The sequence below is a fragment of the Apus apus genome, chromosome 4 (genome assembly GCF_020740795.1).
Source record: "Apus apus isolate bApuApu2 chromosome 4, bApuApu2.pri.cur, whole genome shotgun sequence".
Taxonomy (NCBI): Eukaryota; Metazoa; Chordata; class Aves; order Apodiformes; family Apodidae; genus Apus; species Apus apus.
The window spans coordinates 14,344,796-14,363,609 of NC_067285.1; the positions used below are offsets into that span (position 1 = coordinate 14,344,796).

The following is an 18,814-nucleotide window of genomic DNA, read 5'->3' on the forward strand; positions in this document are numbered from 1 at the left end:
CTTTGCCAGGGCAGGATCCCGTGCCAGAGCTCATCTCCACAGATGTCCCTCCTGTGATTGTAGTCTCAGCACACTGCTCGGTGTTATCCATCCTGTCCCGTTGTTTCTGGCAATGGCCACAGCAGAGGGGATGAAACCAGGTCATGGGGCCACAGTGACACAGAGGGGTGCTGCTGGAGCATCACTTGCCTCATGCTGGGAGCAACCGGCTCAGAGCTGCTGAGCAGGGCACAGCCATCAGGGTGTGCTCTGGGTCATCAGAGCATCCTCACCCCTGTACACTGCTGAGAGGACCCTGGCTGAACCCTGGAGCAGTGGGACCACAGCTAATTAGTCACTAATTGCTATATAGAGAAAAAAGGGCAAAACCCAATCTATGCATGCCTGTAGCAGAGTGACCTGTGTACCCTGGGACTCTGCCAGGCTGCACATCACCAAGAAGTGGCTGAGGGCTCATCTGTCAAAGCAGAGCTGGAGAAGAGCCCAGACCAGTGGGTGTCCATCTCCCTGCAACCTCCCCAGCCCCTTCGTGCCCCCATGGGACTCCCAGGAGCTCCCAGCCTCTGGCAGCAGCCTAGCAAGACTGGGCTGCGTTGCAGTGAGCGGCAAGCCCAGCTCATTTAATCTATTCAATTGGATTCAATTTCCAGCCACATGATTCAATTAGCCCTGGAGGGACAGCACAGAAGAGCAGAGGCCGTGGAGCGTGGCCGGGCCTGGGCTCTGGCAGCTGCTGAGTGGGGAGCACATGTGGAGCTGCTGTATCAGCTGCTCCCACAACAGCCAGGACCCTACACTTGTCTGAGCCCACTGCGACATGCTGAGATGCCGGAGGCTGCAGGGAAGCCCCATTCTGGCAAGGAGAGGAAGGCTTGTTTGTGCACAAGCTGCTACTCCTGAGTAATGTGTAGAAAGCTGTAGGGCAGAGGCTGGGGGAGCCTTGTCCTAAGCATCTCCCTTTGCAGCCAGTCACCACTCTGAGAGGTGAGAGCCACTCTGGGTCAGCTCTAGCATCTGCACCCCCAAACACCTACCAAGGGTGGCCTAAAGATGCTTTAAAAACACAACAGGAGAGGCAAGCATCCAGAGATGCTCCTCCAAGTGCTCCCTGTTCCATTTATTTGGGGTCACCTTTCTGCTTGATCAGTATTCCCCTGCACTCACCCACTCAGTGCTGCACTGGGGAAGACCAGGGCTCTGAGCACCACAAATGACTCTTGGCAGTCCCAGGAAGGTGGTCAGGTCCCACAGGTCTTGCAACATCCCTTCCCCAGGCTCCCAGCCCAGACTTTCTTTCAGGATTTACTTTTGTGCCTGCCCTCCTCTTGGAAGCATGAGCAAAGGCAATAATTAGTTTTCACTAGGGGTAAAACCCATCTTATCCTGGTCCCTTTGGGTATCTGCAGCTCCCAAACCTGGGATTTACCCCTTTCCTTTCAGGTTACTGCAACAGCTCATCAGCCAAACACAGGGACAAACCTCTGTCCAGTACGACCCTGCTCAGCAGAGACAGGATGCAGTCCCTACTCATCCCAACAAGTACCAAACAAAAAAACTGAGCAGAGAACAAATATGCAGGAGGCACTGGTGCTGACACCGAGACAGAGAGCTGCTTCTAAGTGCCAAAAGCCAGCTGTAAATCTTACAGCAGACTGCTGGCCACACACACCACAGCAGCCATGACTGAGCAAGGTAATGGCATCTCCCTGTAGCCACCGTGTGACAAGCTGGGAAGGACACAGGCTCCATCCCAGGAGGAAAGCGTGTGGTACACCCTGGGACTTGATCCCTTGTGCAAGTGCTGTCTAGCAGGTGGCTCTCTCCATGACAGCAGGTTTCTCCCGACACCCACCATGCAACAGACTGGCAGGACCCCAGAGCAGAAGAGTGTGCAATTCTTCAGGCACAGAGAGAAAAAATCCAAATGGGCACCAGGACAGGCTTACGTGGAGGACAGTTCAACCCTCAAGTGATAAGGCCCCCATGCCATGTATGGGCATGAAGAGGTTTTGTAAACCAAACAGAGCAGGTGGGCAAAGGTGCACCCTGCTCTCTGGCTGCTGTATGTGAGATTCAGGGGTCTGGTACTACCTGCTCCTGGCACCTCCAAGGAGCAGCCAAACCATCACAAGCAGCTGACTCCCACCACCAGCCCAAGGCACAGTGCCTCCTCTGACAACCCACAGCCCCAGCAGGGGATACTCAGCTCCTGAGGAGCTGCCTCTCTCCCAAGTCTGCATGAAAAATGGGACCTGTAAGACCTAGGGAAGAAGAGACGATACCAAAAATCACATGGCATTTACAAATCAATTTTTAATAACTCCCTTCAAAGTTTAGCTCAAACTCAATTTTTCTGCTCCGGAATTTGGTCATTATTTTGTAAAATATGTCTCCCTGCAGCAGCTGCCTAATTGAAAGGCAGCAATCTGACTTCTCCCCACACACCCCAAGCCTCAAAAACAGCTCTTCCAATAATAGACAGGGCTTATGAACTGGTATAATAAAATGCACTCAACTCCTCAGATCAGACATGGGAAAGTTTGGAGCCATCAGCCACATCCTGAGGCTGAATGTTAACTGACTTCCTGCTCAGTTCAAGCTGGCCTCAAAACACATGCAGTAGTAGGGTGTTTAACAAAAGAGGCAAATCTGCAGTAGAAGCTGTGAAAAGCTTGCTGACACCAGCATCATACCATGCACAGGTAGATCTCTGCATCGCTCACTAACATCCACAGGCTCTCCATTTGTCCATGTTTTCCTTACTGGTAGCCCCAAGGGCACATAAGAGGCAGAGGACTGCTCACTACTGGCTGGTACCTGCAGCCTGGACCAAGGAGGAGGCACCACTGAGCAGTGCTATTACCACCCTCTGCAGAGGCAGGAAGAGCCCAAGGTCAAGTGACTGCCCTGTTGCAGCCAGTGCGCCCCCAACGGTGACAGAGCCACCCTCATAAGTACCCCCCTCATAGGTACCCCACTCTCCCCCCTGTGAAGGACAAATGCTGCACACTCTGGCCAGGCAGGGCTCTGCTATTTATTGAGCTCCAGGTTTGTATGTACATCCACTTACAGTGCTTGGTTGGGTGACAGCGTGACAAGAAGACGTGTGTCACAGTCCTCCCCAGCTCAGCCTCGGGTGAGGGCTGCCCTCAGGAGCTGCTCCCAGTCACAGCCTGGGCTTCTCACTTCATCCCAGCAAGGGAGCACCGTGGGGAAGATGAGAACTTCAATAGCTGGGCCCAGAGGGGAAAGCTGAAAATCCCAGTGGTTGCCAAGGCAGAGGCAGACTCATCCCAAACTCTCTCACCTTTCCATCTAGTCTCAGACTAAGGGGGATCAGAGAAAAGGGGGCACGAGGACAGCTGGGTGACTCCATGCTCCGACAGCAGCAAGGCTGGGGCAGCACCTCAAGGAAGCAACTCAAGCCCCCTTGGGGACAAAATGGAGGTGAGATGGTCTAGCAAGAGTTCTCCACACATACAGACAAGTGCCAAGTGCTGCAAACAATTTTTACTCAATTTTCACTGGAGATGCAGCCTCCTTCCACATGTCCTGGGCTCTTCTCAAGCAGAGTAGTCCTATGGAGCCTGCCTCCTCTCCCAAGCACTGTCCCTCTGACATGTATACATTTCTACATACCTTCATGGCAGGAAAGCAAGTAAGTGTTTGGCTTAGCTGATAAAAGTCAGACAATTCTGTGCTGAGGCAAAGTATCTCTGCTGGGAGAAGCTGGTGCTCCCAAGGAAAATATACTGTCTTCATCAGGTGCTGTGACCAGTGGGTGGCCAAGGACACAGCTTTCCATTTCCAATGCTCATGTAAGGTAAAGATGAATCAACACAATTAACACATGCTAGCATGAATAAGCCTTGCCTAAAAATGGGGGAGAATGAGCTTGACATTCACAGCACTCACACTAACCTAATGAGGCTAAGAATGCGACTAGGCACTTTTTTAAAAAAAAACAACCAATATACAAACCTGTTTTCTAGAGGGGAAATAAAAAAAACAACACATGGATCTGGGATGGAAATAACTTCTCTACTTCAGTCCACCAAAACTGGCCAGATCCTAAACATCACTGCTGGGAGCTGAAAATGAACGAGCAGGGAGCAGGTGTTTATGCTGCATATTCCTGAGTTGGCAGCCCCTGAACACTTGGCAACACTTGGAACATGTTCTGCTGCGCCTGGGCACCTCTGGAACAGTGGCTCTGGAGCAGAAAGGTCTGCCTGTGCCCCAGAGCATCAGCCCAGAGCTCTTCCTTCAGAAGTTCTCAGCAGACTGTTGCTGCAAGTCGCTTAGTGAAGATGGGAGGGCAAGTAAAAATGTGAAGTAACTACTTCTTCAGCTGCATTTTAATTGTGTGCTACACATACAGGAATAAATGGGGACTTCTTAGATCCTGAAGATCACCAGGCACTTGCAAACATGTGCAAGGCAGATACTCCTGGGAGGAAGAGGAAGATTGTCACAATGCAGTCCCTGACGGGCAATAAGGGGAGTGGGGGGAAGGAGTCAGCCTGTCTTCTGCCCCATGAAAATGGAATCTCTAAAAATGTCCCCATAACATTAGAAACAGCAAAGGTGAGCTGGGCTACTGGAAGCAACAGTGATCCCAAGAAGAGCTGGTCTCCAGTTCCAAAGTGCTCTCTTTGATGACCCATATTCTGGCATATATTGGCTCAGAGAGGACCCTGTAAGCCAACAGCCTTGGAGGAAAAAATCTCTCCTTCTCCAGCAGTCTGATGGCTTGGTTCAAGTGACACCTCCTGACATCAGGAGCCAGCAGTGTGCAGGGCTTGCTCCTTGGAGAGACTGTTTTATATCCCAAAGCTGCTCCTAGCAGGATGGCAGTGTATTTGACCTACATTGCAGGAGGGTAGGTTGATCTAGGCTGATGGAAAAAGACAGCCCTCACCTGGGATCAGAGCGCCTTCCCCATAGTGTAGGAAAGCAATCTCAACCCGAACGGTCTCACATAGCTGGACTGATTTTATTATTTTGGTTGTGAGCTCTGCCCAGCTCTGCTACAAAGGTTTTCAGTGCATCTTCCCTGAGGCTGTGGAGGGAATCTCCCATTGCTACGTCATGGCAAAGGCTGCCCACTCCCATGGTACCTTACAAAATTGCTTCCTCCTCTCCTCAACATGCTGATCACCTCTCCTCAGCCCCAGTCCTGTTGAAACACATGCCTTTGGGATCAAACACACAGCAGCAAGGCTCTTCCCCTAGAAGAAATACAGTCCCTTGTGCAGATGGAAGGCAAGGGGTGACTGGCTGCACATTTGTAGTGTCCCTGCCCAGACAGGCCCATCTCTGGTCAGCCCTGCACAGCGGCTGCGTTCCTGCTTCACGAGATCGTAGAGAATTCCTTCAGCAGCAGCTCCTGGCTCAGCGTGTTGAAAGCAAGGTTCTTCCTCACATTGATGCTGATGGACCGAACCTAACAGAGACAAAACAAGATGTTTTAGCCAAGTGATTCTTCCTGGCTCCCCATGAGCATAGCAGCCTCGAGACTGCTGACCTCCAGGTTCAGCACAAAGCCATTTTGCATGTGCTATAGCCCCAGAGAACTTGCTGCAGACAACTCTCACTGAGACTCCACCTGTGCAAAAAATCCCCCTGAGGATTAGCTGCTTCCTGGAATAATAGGAATGCCTGTGGTGATGTCCCAGCAAGGAGAGTAAATTCCAAATGGGACAGGAATAGGAGAGGATGCTCCGTTTGCCTGCATGAGCTATGATGTGCTTCCCACTCTGGGGCAAAGTGATGGGGAAAATGAGCACTTCCCAGTTGCAGCTGGACAAGCACTTCCTACCAGTGCCAACTGGAGTGCTGGCCAGTGTTCTCCTAGAGATGCATGCACTGCTATGGCCTCTGTCCTGTCCATATGCAAAGCCAAAGATACAGAGTTAAGGAAAGGACAGAGACCATGCTACTGTGCTATAAAGACAAATTGTCACTCAAGCTGTCAGAAAACCATGGGTTCAGAGCCAGCTGTGTGTATTCTGTGCTGAGTGCCTTATACTTGAAGCTGGCTCACCAGCTGCCTCTGAAAAAGAGACACCTTTATCCCTTAACGATGCCTAGACCTCCGGTCACCTGTAGAGTCTGCAAAGAAGAGCTGGGCAGCCCTGTTGTGCAGCAGTTTCCCTTCCCCCTCCATGCCTGCAGACTCACGGGCCGAACACGCAGGCCCCAGACTGGGCTCAGTCTCAGCTGCACTCGGCAACGAGAAAACAAAGTCAAACATCATCTGTGTCAGCGACTGTGCAGCAGTGACAGAAAGCAAAACTGACACAAGCTCATCCAAACAACGGGATTATAGTTCCCAGAGACTCGGAGCCTGTGATAATAAGGTTGTTGCTGACCTGGTTAGTGTTTTGTGCTTTTGTAAGCACCAAGGAATGAATTATATAGAAGCAGAATGAAGAATCCAACACGGAGCTGGAAGAGCAAGTTAGTGGTGTTTCTTTTCAGGTAGCCACAGGTTATAGCCTATTTTAAACATCATTGCAAGTCGTTTCCAGAACATTGGTTTACATTGGGCTGTCTCCCTGCCAGGAGGCAGAAGCCCTACCAACAGGCAGAAGCCCTACCAACAGGATTTGGTTCTGGTCCTGCTGAGGGCTCCCCACCTCAGTGATCCAGCCAGTTCTGGCAGTGGGGAAGAACATGGCTCAACAGATGCAGAGTCCTCTGCCCTGGGGAGTGCCTGCAGAAAAGGGCCAGACGCTACATGCAGTGTAAGCCAGCATCCTTCTTCTGACTAGTACCATTTCTGTGCATCCCAGTGACAGAAAGAAAAAGCAGAAATGAGCTCCTGGCCTCAGGAACTGCTGCCAGGGGCCAGGCACCAGCAGGAGAAGATGCCCAGCTTGTACATATATAATATATGTGTGTGTATATATATATGTATGTATGTATATATATAGTTGTCCAAGAAGGATGCAACAGCGGTCTCCACAAACTCAGAAAAGGAGGCTGGAGTGACACAATGAGAACACAGGGCTTGGCAGAAATCGTAGCTATGGGGCAGAGCACAAGGAACTAAGCCTGTTTAGCTTGCGAAGAGAAGGTTTAGGAGGAACAGAGGAAACACTCTCCAATATGTAAAATTAGGTCAGAATAGAACAGTGACTAATATTTCTCTGGCTCCCCAGGGATGGGGCAAGAAATACTTGGCTTAATTTAAGGTAAAGAAGATTTACACTGGAAAAGAGGAAATACTTTTAAACTTCTGGTTTGTGAAGCAGTGGAGCAGATCACCTGGGCCAGTGTAGAGCTCTTTTCACTTACAGACAGCATCAGGTTTCAAGAGGAGCTTAGACACAAACTTTGGTCAAGAGCATTCTAGACAGACTTAGATCTGCTTTAACACAAGTTGGGAGAGGAGTAGGCATGGTAACAACACACAAGATGACTCTGACATCTCTAAAAATTTCTGCAAGGATGTAAAAGCAGAGCACATGTCCTCTCTTGCTTCTGTATGCAGCATGCTGGAGGACACTACAGCGAGAAAAGCTTTTAAAATTGTTTTCTCCCTATTAGGAGCTTGGATCACATTAACCCATAGACTTTGAATAAACAGGAGATGCACAAAATGCTGATATCACCTGGAGAACAATGAGCAAATGAAAAGGCTGGATGAAGTGGTGGCATTAACCACATGAGGAAAACATTATTCAGTTCTAGTTTTTTGTCATTATAGTTGGATGGGTGCTACACTGTACAGACACTCCTATTTTGTAGGAAGACTCATCAGTTAAAGTTGTTTCCAATCAACAAGCAGCTCTTGAGAAATTTGTAAAATGGGAGGAAGGTTTACATTGACTACCACATCTAATTAAAAGTTAAATTAGTGTAATTTTCCCTGCAGAACTCAATCCCTAATCAGACTATTTCGAGACTCTGCTGAAATCTATCCAACTACAAGGGCTGTGAATGTTTTGGAAAGATGCTGAATCTCTTTCCACACATTCCTCCAGCTGCAATGCGAGGGTCAAAAAGCTCACATCCAAAGCATTCATTCTATCAAAGCAGCACAGATCTCTAACGACATCCCTGAGGGTTCAAAGAAAAAAAAAAAAAAGTGTTATAAAACTTCTTAACTTCCTTCCTTTAGCCCCTCAAAGGCAGCACAACAGGCCAGAAAACCCAGCTGATAAAACACTCTGCACATCACCTTCCACCTCAATGTGGCTGCAGTATTGCAGGCCTTTGAAAACTTCTTTGAAAAGGGAACGGGAGAAGAAAGCAGATTTTTCTTTGGGATTAGCAAAAAAGCACAGCACTGAGGCAAAGCCAGAGAAGTGGAAGCAGTGCATTAGCAAAGCACGTCAAAGGAGTGAGAACAAGATTTCTAAGCATAAAGGAACCAAGAGAATGGCTTGGGGAAGTTTCTGCTCACCCACTTATTGAGAGCACAGAGAGATGAAAAAGCAGATAACAAGGAAAATAGCTCCTGCATGTCACTCCCTACCAAGAAGGATTTGCTTTACTGCAATGACACAGACAGAGATCAGAAAACCAGGTAGAATCTGGAAGAAATTATTTGCAAACAGATCCTGTTCAGGAAGACCTGATGGGACCAGCATGAGTTTGGAAACCACATTGGAAACCTGTAGTTCCCTGCCAGCCCTGCTCCTCTGGCAGAGCCCGTGAAGGAAACTGCAGCAACTTGAATCTGCCCCCTCCATGAAACCCTGCAACCCTCAGCAGTACCTGGTTTGAAGAGGATAGGGGGAGGACAGGGCAGATTAGGGCCTTTTTGAGGAGTTGTTTAAACAATGAATAAAGCCATCAGTTACTGCGCACCTAGAGGAAAAACCAGCGTGGAGGACAGGAGGGCAGCTGGGTTTGCTGAAGACAAATTATAACGTATCAGGTTGATTTCCTGCTGTGTTGAGGGAACAGCTTAATGGAATGCAGGGGATTTTCTGTAGCTGTGAGTAAAGAACATTTAATAAGGTCCCAATTCTCAGGGCATCTAGAGAAATGTGGATTAAACAGATTCACAACTAGGTCAAATCAGCACATTTAGACAGTAATTATTCAGGCTTTCATATGCTCTTAAGGAGAGAGTCCCAGGGGTACCTGGGTGGACAGTTTTCAGAAGGGAGTAGAGAAGGGACTGGTTATGCTAAACAGATTCTTAAATGATACAAAATTGGGATTTTGGAAAAAAAAAAAAATCAAGCTAGGAATAAAATTATTTTAGCTGAAGTGTTTTGTTGCTGTGATGATCTTAGGACTGAGAATGTAATTTTAATCAATTGGCATGACCAGCCTGAGCTTCTGCCAGGCCAAGTAGAAAGTGGGGCATGCAGGAAGCAAATCAATCACATGGCCAAGAGGACAGGGAAGGAGAAGCTGGCTGAGGAGGGCAGGAGCCCCTGGGACAGAACAGACAACAGAAACATGAATGTGCCTTACTGCCAGGGTACAGTAATAGGAAAAGCCCACGTCACAGGAAGGCTATGGCCAAATTTCTTCGCATGTATCCAGATAAGGTAGCAAACAACAGGCCAGAAAGACAAAAACAGGCACAAATGAGCACTGAAAAACACCCTGAAAGTGAGCGCAAGTGGTTTTGCCCATATCCTACCCAACATCAGTGCTGGAATGACCCAAAAAACATTAAAAAGCTTTCTGAAAAAAGGAAGCAAAACCAATTCAGGCATGCTTGCTCTGGAGCACAGTAGACAGAAAGAGGCATAACATTTCTAAACTCATGCAGACTCGTGACAGAGTGGGCAGGCATCAATTACTCATCAGTCAGCAAGGACAGAGCTGGGACAATCAGCCCTCAGACTGGTGGAGAAAGCTGCCAGAGTTAGACATCTCTCCCTTTGTGGAAGCTGTAAGAATTCAAAAGTGAGGAAAACCAGGCTCCTCTCAAATACCAGTCACTACAAAAACATTGCCTCCCTGATGATGTGGCTGCCGGACAAGCAAACGTTGCATCAGGGCTCTCTGGAGCAGGGTGAACAAGCTGGCTTGCTGAAGGATATAACTACCAACCCAAATTATTTTGGCTAACTTTAGTCTTCACTATATGATTTTTGTGGGGCTTCCTACCATTAGTCTTCTCCTCTGTAAGAAGAAGATGTTTCTAGGGAATGCTTTTGCTTTTTTCGCTTTGGAACCCTATTTTGAGAGTGATGGAGGAAAGCAATGAACAGGCAGGTATTGCACCAGCATCATATATTCTGCTTAGTCCCATACATTGTTGTCTCCTTAACAGCAGCAAAAAGGTTAGGTTGTTCTGTGTGATAAACCCAAGGTGGGAGCAGCCAGCTTCTCCACCATGCAAATTTACCACCACATAGCACAGTGCATCCCCATGGCAGAAGACACAGAGACTGACTGACCAGTTGCTGGCCAGAGCAGCCTGGTGGTTCCTCCACAGCCATGTTATTACAAGACTGGGAGCTCTAGGGAGCTTTCAGATCTGTTGAGACATGAAGTGTCCATCCAGATCCTATTCGTGCCCCATCTATGGGGACAGCCCAATGGAGTAACACAGCTGCTCAGTTATACTCCAAATGTCATTGCCCAGGCCATAAGCACAGGCTTTGGAAAAGTGTTGTTGATTCTGGAGAACCAAGGCAGTTTACCAGCTCTTTGAAGAAGGCAGCCTCTTTATGCTGCTCTGAGTAGCGCTCATACTGGTCCAGTCCATCCTGCAGTTTCAGGGTCAGTGTGTCGTAGTTGGATCGTACCACCTCCAAAACCTGCCAGAGACAGCCAAAAACAGCAGAGGAGTCAGCATCCACACATGCCTCAGCACAGGAGGAGTAGGACTATGGTAGATCACAGCTCTGGTATCTCTTTTTGCAACACAGAGGTGGGCACTAAAGTCTTCTTAACACCAGTAAGGAGCAGTCCTCAAATGTTCAGAATTTCTCCTCTCATGAGAACAGTGGATGAGTCTGTATCTATGACAGCAGCAGTTTTCCAAATACTATTATGTCACTGGGAGAAGCAGACATGATTTCATTAAATTAAGTAGCTAATTACCATGTGTACACCCAAATGCAACACAGTAGGCAGCATGCAAACACAGGTTTGCCTGACCTCATGGTCCTTCCAATGCTAGTTTTGCCAACACACCTCCCTCCTGGCTTGCTAATCACCATTCACAATCTGCTAAACCACCAGCTCCTGCAGCTGCTCAGGTCAGCTTCCACACAGAGCACAGCACTTCTCCCCTAATAGGAACAAGCTTCTGACAGGCATCTAAAGATCAACCCTGGTACAGACTTTGGTTTTGGAAACAGATGGAGACATGAATTCAGGTCTTCCTGTCCAGGAGTTTTATTACCTGCCCTTGCTGCAACCAAAGCACTCCAGCTTATATTACTGCCTTACTCGGCTCCCAGCACTAAGCTATACGTGCAAATCCACAGTTACTCATCTCTGTCCTATTTAACTATTCATTTTCCTAGCTAGGTAACACCAAGAGGGACTCTCACAGTGCTTTTTAGCTTCAAAGCACTGCATGGACAGATGCATTCCCCACAGCATTTGTGAGACTGTAAGTAAAGATGATCTTCTGACCAGGAACCATATAGCTCAGCACTCCTGGGCAAAACATACGCTTGAAACAATTCTAACACATGAACTTCTTTCTTAGGCTGTTACCATTTGATCCAAGAGCTAAAGAGGGTGTTAACACCTGAGATTTGCATTACAGTAGCCTCTACTCATGAGAAGCTTCAGCCAGGGGGACTACACAGTCTAAGGTGCAAAGGAAGAAGACCCTGCCCCAAGGCATCATGATCTTTTTCCTAAGAAAAGCATTGCAGAGGATTTAAGGCAACAGTGTCCGGAACAATAAGGAATCCTCCCACTTCTCTTGCACTCCCAACAATGTAAACACTACTTCCAATTTCCCTTTTAGGCAGCTGGCAGCTCCTGCCCTTTACAGGACTGAATTGTGTCCTTCTATCCTTTAGGAAACCTAGGCTTGCTTAGTTTTCCTTCAAAATCTGTTTCCCCAAACTTTGCATGTGGCAGTAGTACACAGAGACACTCATACAAACACCTAGAAGCAGGCTAGGGCCCGAGGTGGCAGAAGCCACAGGGCATCATCCAAATGAGGACTGGGGGTGATAAAGGGTCCCAGAAGGGGTTCCCAGGTGAGATGGCCACACAGCAGAGCCTCTTTGCAGCTCAGCTGTTCTCCAGCATTGCAGAGGCAAGCTAGGAGCAGGAATCAGCATTTTGCAGCATTATTTAAGAACAGCCTGTCAGCGTCCTGTTGCTGTAAGAGCACACAGCCTCCTCTCCAGGACTCACTTCCCTAATGCTGTTTGTCAGCTCCACTGGCAGAGAGGAAGAACCCCCTGCAAAGACAGTCATCTGCAAATTCAGTCTGGCCTTCTTGTTCCTGTGTGCAGAAGCTGCAAGAAGTATCACAGAGCCAAGACCAATGATGAAAGAAAGCAGCCTGGGTACAGGAATAATTTAATCTGGGATGCAAGTATCCCCTAGGGACAGAGAGTAATAGTATAATGCATCTTACTCTGACCAATAATCTAGCAGTTTGCATCAGAGGAGTATTGTCCTGTCAATCTAAGGAAGCCAAGTTGGCCAAGATTAATAAACTGCAGGGGACAAACCTTGTTTGAAAGGTGAGGAGCACAACATGTTTCTCCAGCAGTAACTCAGAGTAGAGGCATTTTATCCAGGGCTACCTCACTCTCCAGGAGCCTTCCCTCTAGGCCCCTCTTCACTTCCCTGTGCCCCCATGTGCAGTGTCATATAGGTCTGGCCAGCCAATGGATAGAAGTACACACCTCTGTGAAGAATCAGGATTCCTCCGTGTTAGGCCTGAGTAGAGATCTCTTCAGATACTCAACAGGGGTATCCTCAAACCATAATGAGGAGTAGTAAACTCCAAGGGCAGCAGTGAGCTCTGTAAGCAATATCCTTTAAATCAGCCCTCCTGTGCCACCTTTGAAAGGCAGCTAAAACCTCAGTTTGACACACTAGGAGGAGGACAGGGGAGAAACAAGACCCCAAAGTCTCTACTGTGTTACCCACCACTTATCATCTCTGCAGTTAACTTGAGCTTATCCATTTAGCTATGTTTTTTTTGTTTGTTTTTTTGTTTTCCAATCCTTATCTCTTTTAATTGTGAAATAGAACTTAGAAAGGGTAAGTTAAAAATAAACAGCTTCTCCTCACTGCCTGATAATTTCCCTTTCCTGCTGCTGCTGAGCAAAAATGCTATGTGGGATCCGAGATAAACCCACTCACAGATCATTTCACTTCATACCCTATAATGCATAGGAACTGTTACTGAGATTAGGACCTGCCAGCCTTGAGACTGTTTAAGATTCTTTAAGATTCAGCTGCTAGGAGGAGAGGTTAAAGAGCAGTAGAAGGTATTAAGCACACCTAACATGAAAGTTTGAAAGGCATCAGCTTTCTACACAGGTGAGAGAAACTCACAGCCTTTGTGTAACAGAAGATTGCGTGTTAGCATCCTTCACCCTTCTCCCACACTACTTTGACTTCTGCTCAGGAAAACTACTGCAGGAAGAACACCCTTTTGCATTCAACACATGAGATCTTTATCTGCACCTTTTTATCAGATAAAAAAGGAGGAATTTAATTTTGAGATTAAAGCATTTCTGCTTAAAGGTCATGTCCAACCTGGTCTTCCTAGAAGTCTCTGTGGAAGACGAGAAAACAATTTGAGGACTTCTAGCTGGACTCTTCCACCTGGATTTTAAACAGCCATTCAGTTTTTAAAATTCTCACAAGCAGCTGGAAAAACATCATACTTCTAGGGTCATGCAAGGACAGAGGAAAACGGACTGCAGATTTCCAAGGAGCTTGATCTGACATTACTCAGACTGCAAGAATAAACATGTGGGACAAATTGTTTTAAAAAAATGCTTTACTGGATCTTCCTAGTGGAAAAACTCACAACCTACATTTCTTTTCGTATGTTGCCTTAGGGACACCAGAGTCTTAAAAAAGCCATGTGACTGAAGTGAGCAACTCAGACATGGTCTATACAAGAAAAGCAAAGGCTGCTGAATTCCTTTTACCTGTATTAGCCCTAGAGGCTACATTTGTGCATTTACTCTACTGCAGCAAGCCAGAAGTCAATGGAGCTGCACTACTATAATTTAAAGATAATTTGCCATTAAATTAACCCCCTGCCCCACCACTCACTTACTGACTGCTTTCCAGAAGTTCCGGGGAGATGTTAGTGATTCAGGCCCCTGCATGTGTGTCCCCAAAACAACCTTTCAGGAGCTGCTCTGAAAAGCAAGTGCTTTCTGTGGCACTCAGATTTCAGCTTCGCCCTCACACCCCAGAATTCTCCTTCCCCAGTAAGGTCTGTGAGCAGAGGCAACCCTCTGGTTAACATAGCAGGGGGGAAGGCTTCCAGTGGAGGGGCTGTTGTGGGGCTCAGATCTCTGCCACATCCCACCCATGACACGTCATGTCGCTGCACCCAAAGAAACAAGATTATCACAGGTTTTGGCTCCTTTGCTGCATCCACCACCTTACTGCTCCCTTGAAAACTGGATGGACAACCTCTGACAGATGGGTCAGTAGACTTGTGGACACAAGCTCTGGAACTAGTTCACCCAGAATCAATTGCCACTACCCCAAAACTTTCTGCATTCAAAACAGACTGTACTTTGCTGCACCACTTGCTACACACAGGCTCCTTCCTTATTGCACAAGGGCTGTTCCTGCTGATTGGTCCTCAACTAGAGTTCTCCCCCAGGAGAAACTAGACCTTCTGGAAGAGTCTGTCCTTCGGAAACAAGGGGATTATAAACCACAGTCTCCAATCCTCATCCCGCCTAGGAGAACACAGCCACTGTTAGCAGCAAGGCCAGAGAATGAGCTGCACCAGCAATGAAATCTAACAGGCAACAGGCAGAAGAAGGGCCCATCTATCTGGCAGACACAGTACGCTTCACTGCTTAGTAACTTTTTAACCTGCAGGATCTTTCATGATCTGCATGTGCAGTCTCTGCCTTACTACAACATAAAATGAGGGAGCATCACCAATTTATGGCACCCAGCAAAGGACCTGCTGGTGAGGAGGTTCTGGGATGCACAGGTAGTGACAGAAAAATAAAGGAAAAATAGATGCAAGAAGAAAGCAAGGTCTCTACACTGTCTTTTTAATCAGTGCAGGAAAGGACAAGAATGCAATCAGTCAGCACCACTACTACCTCTCTAAAGTCTCTCCATGCCTGTAAGACAGTCATTAAGTACCACAGCACAGAAGCAGTTGGAAAAGAACTGACTGAATGATCTCACATCAAGCAAAAGGAAAAAAAACACAACACAAAAAACAACTACCTCAACAACCCCCAGGTTAAAATGTATTTGCCCACACAAATTCCACGTGGTTCACAAGGCTGGGATGGGGGGAGGTGCTCAGATCAGGCCTTGCAAGCCCCCACAGGATGGAAAAGTCGGGTGCTTCTGTCCCATGCCGGAGGGTGGAGCAGCTTGTCTGTGAGGCCTGTAATTCCAACCTCTCACCAGTGCTACTGCATGGACACAGCATGGAGGCCAATGGCAGCCAGGGACAGAAAAACATGCCTTCTATCCTTTCTAAAAAGGTGGTGGAGTCCCTGTCACTGCCTCCATACCACAGAGGGAATTACGTCAGTCCCACCTCTGAAACCTAGGCAAAGCCCAAGATACCACGAGCAAACCCAGCAGTCTGTCCCCTCAGGTCAGAGGATGGGAACCATAGGAAGAAGCACTGGGATTTCCCTAGTAGAAGTCTGATGTGCAGTTTACACTGGAGTCTTCAAACTGGCTTGTTTACTCCAGCTTTAGTTCAAATCTTGCCCTTTTCCTCCCCCACTAATCCCCACAAGCAACTCATAGCACCCAAGTGTTTTTCCTAGTGAATTCAACCGAATAGCAATATTTCTCATTGTAATGAAAAGGCTGCTGCCACCTGGACTACAAAGAAGCTATTGCCTCTCCATAATAAAGTGTCAGATAATTGACATAAATTTCACAGTAATATCTTCTAATTAATATGGAAAACGATTTTTTTTTTTTCCCAAACAGCATCACACTTCTCACAGAGCAACTTAAAAGCTGCTGATGCAAGCTGGAGTTTTTGCTAGAATTAATCCCCAGAAGTACCAAAGACAAAGCACATAACTAAATAATTAGAAGTTAAATAAAAACATAGACACACAGCTGCCACATTTCCCAACACACTCTACCCAGATCCCGGCTGCACTCATCTCCTTATCCCATTCCTCTTTCACTGTCTGCAGGAGCCAAGTTCAGAGAGAGGATCCACTAAGACTGCCAGTGCCACACACATGCTGGAAGCAGCTGCCATCCACAGTGGCTCCTGGAAAAGCCAATAGTAAAAAGCTCAACTAGCCCAAAAGATTAAGTGAAAGCAACCAAGGGCAAATTTCTCCTCTGAGGTATGAAACAGGAGCACAACAATGCAGAATGCAACAGCAATGCCGGGCAGTAAGACATAAGAGATCTGTCCAGGTCATAAAGGGGAGAAAGATCTGCAGAGGTGGGCACAGCTGTCCATGAGCCCCAGGATGGCACTGAGCTATGAACACATGCCCAAGTCCTGACAGTGGAGAAACACAAGCTGATGAGAGTCAAGAGAGTCTCCAGTTCAGTGCCTGGAGCTGGACACATGGACAAGGCTGAGCAGCACAAAGCAAAAGGTTTTGATCATACATAGAAGATTATTATTTTACTTAGAAACATCAAGGAGGGACATTTCACACCCCCTTTTCCTCACATCAGCACAGAGCCATGCTGTCAGGCTCAGATGATATACAGTAGCTCAGATGTTTGTTCAATGATCTCACAGACATCTATGATCTTTAAAGGAACAAGCCTACAAAGTTGACAGTTTCTATCCATGGAGTGGGATGGTTCAGTTAGTCTTTCTCCTCTGCCCACAGGTGCCTCCTCTAAAGAGAAATAATTTACAAGCTCACTCAGAAAATGACTGTCATTCTCTGAATGCTGCTAGCAGAAATGGCATCCTCTTTTGGGACAACAGTCATCTGCTCCAGCAATGTTTTTGAAACACAATCCATTAGAAGCTTAAGGTGTTTAAATCTATTTAATGGTGGGAAAAGACTCACTGACCCAGCCAATCTGGAAATCACACAGCTTTCAGAAACATCCCAAAGCCAGAACTGCTCCCAGCTCCACCCAGAAGCAGTTGTAAATGCACAACGCGGTGTCCATTCCAAGCTCTCATGGAACTGGCCTTCAGAAGACTCAACCTAAGAGGCAGACAGGCTGAAAAGTAAGACAAAGGCAAGTAACAACAGACATATGGTCACAGAGACCAGCTACGTGCAGGAGATTTAATTTGTAAAAGGCAAAGACAAATATAAGATATTAATGTGATTGATAATCCTTGATATCCCTGTGCAGCCATCACTCAGGCTAGTGAGTCCCATGCTAGAAGTATCACAGCCTCTGAGCTCCAGGAGTCAGGGAGCTGAAAGCCTGCTTGCTCCACCAGAAAACCTGTGCCATGAATCTTTTTTCTACAGAGTAATTTCAACAAGTCATGTCTACACACACAACCACTTCCATGCATATTAAATGCAATTGACTCAACCCATTTAGGTTGGGAGGACAAAGAAAAAAAATGCACTTAGCCTCACACTGTTTTTTCTCAAGACCAAAGCACTTTTCCCAATTTCATGGATGGTCAGCATGTATCCCCCTTGGTGCAAAGAACCTGGCACTCTCGGTGGGGCTCTGGGCTTTCTTCCCCAAATTGCAGAGAGAGGCTCTTGAGAAGAAATACAGGAGGCAATTCTGTGTCATTCAAGAGAGGAAAATGGGCTCAGGGGGTTTCTGCCAAGAGAACGAACATCCATGTACTGCACAACGCTGGCAGTTCTGAAGTCCAGGCAGGGAGAAAGAAGTAAAAGATCCTGAAACAAATAATCTTAAAAATTACCAGTTAATAGAATAAGCACCCTCAAGAGTAGAATTTTATATCTGGATGGGGAAATCCAACAGAAACTGGATGAGGTCCACTAAGCTCGCCTGTTAGAAATTTTGTAAGGCAGGGAGCAGCCAGGATGATGGCAGGAGCATAAAACCCTGAGACAGATAGATCTGCTATTTTGAAGTTACAGCCTATTTTGGAGCTGTGAACCCTTATCTCCAGCTGGTGGCATTTATGAAAACATTTCTCATTGCTAGGTATGTAAGAACACTTGCAATTCTGCCAAGGCCTGAAATGCACTGCAGATAGCTATGGACTGGACCGTTAATTTTTTTATTTCCCCATTGTGCTTACAATTAACTTAAGTGCTGAAATGTGATGGGCTGTTCCAGAAGAAGCTTTTTATCTACCAGCTGCATTCTAGCACAGCAGTACATCAACTGCTGTCACCAAAACATCAGACAAGAGGAAGAGAACATCCTTATGCTCACTGTGCATATCACCCCTTCAGCCTAAGCAGCTAACTGGCACCCAGAAAATTAATGCTGTGATTTGTGTGCAACCTTTGGTGCAAGCCTCTATTTACGGAAGACCTTGTCTCCCTGAACATAAAAAAAACCCAAAAAACCAACCAGCTGCAGCAGCTCTTCAGCATCAGTTAACTGACCAAAATAAGAGCAGTAACCTCAGTGCCCCAAACAAGATTAAAGAGTTTGAGTCATAAGCTGCTGCTTCAGTCAAACTGAGAAACCAGGACATCGAAAGCTGTCACAGAAATCAAAGACAGCCACAAGAACCTAAAAAAGAAGAGTTGAGGATTTTAAGAAAAGGACATAAAATCTTTCT

At 47.0% G+C, this 18,814-nt stretch overlaps 1 protein-coding gene across 5 annotated transcripts in view; it reads right to left on the bottom strand.

Moving 5' to 3' along the window:
- Nucleotides 1-2,290: 2,290 nt before the first annotated feature.
- The window catches only part of ARMH3 (armadillo like helical domain containing 3), a 121,951-nt gene continuing 105,427 nt past the window's right edge, over nucleotides 2,291-18,814 (bottom strand). For all 5 annotated transcript variants that reach the window (XM_051617724.1, XM_051617721.1, XM_051617723.1 and 2 more), the window contains exons 25-26: nucleotides 10,623-10,739; nucleotides 2,291-5,446 (exon numbers count right to left, since the gene is read on the bottom strand). In XM_051617724.1, coding sequence (XP_051473684.1) covers nucleotides 5,354-5,446; nucleotides 10,623-10,739 — 210 coding nt within the window. In that variant the 3' untranslated portion in view covers nucleotides 2,291-5,353. The remainder of the gene's footprint in view (nucleotides 5,447-10,622; nucleotides 10,740-18,814) is intronic.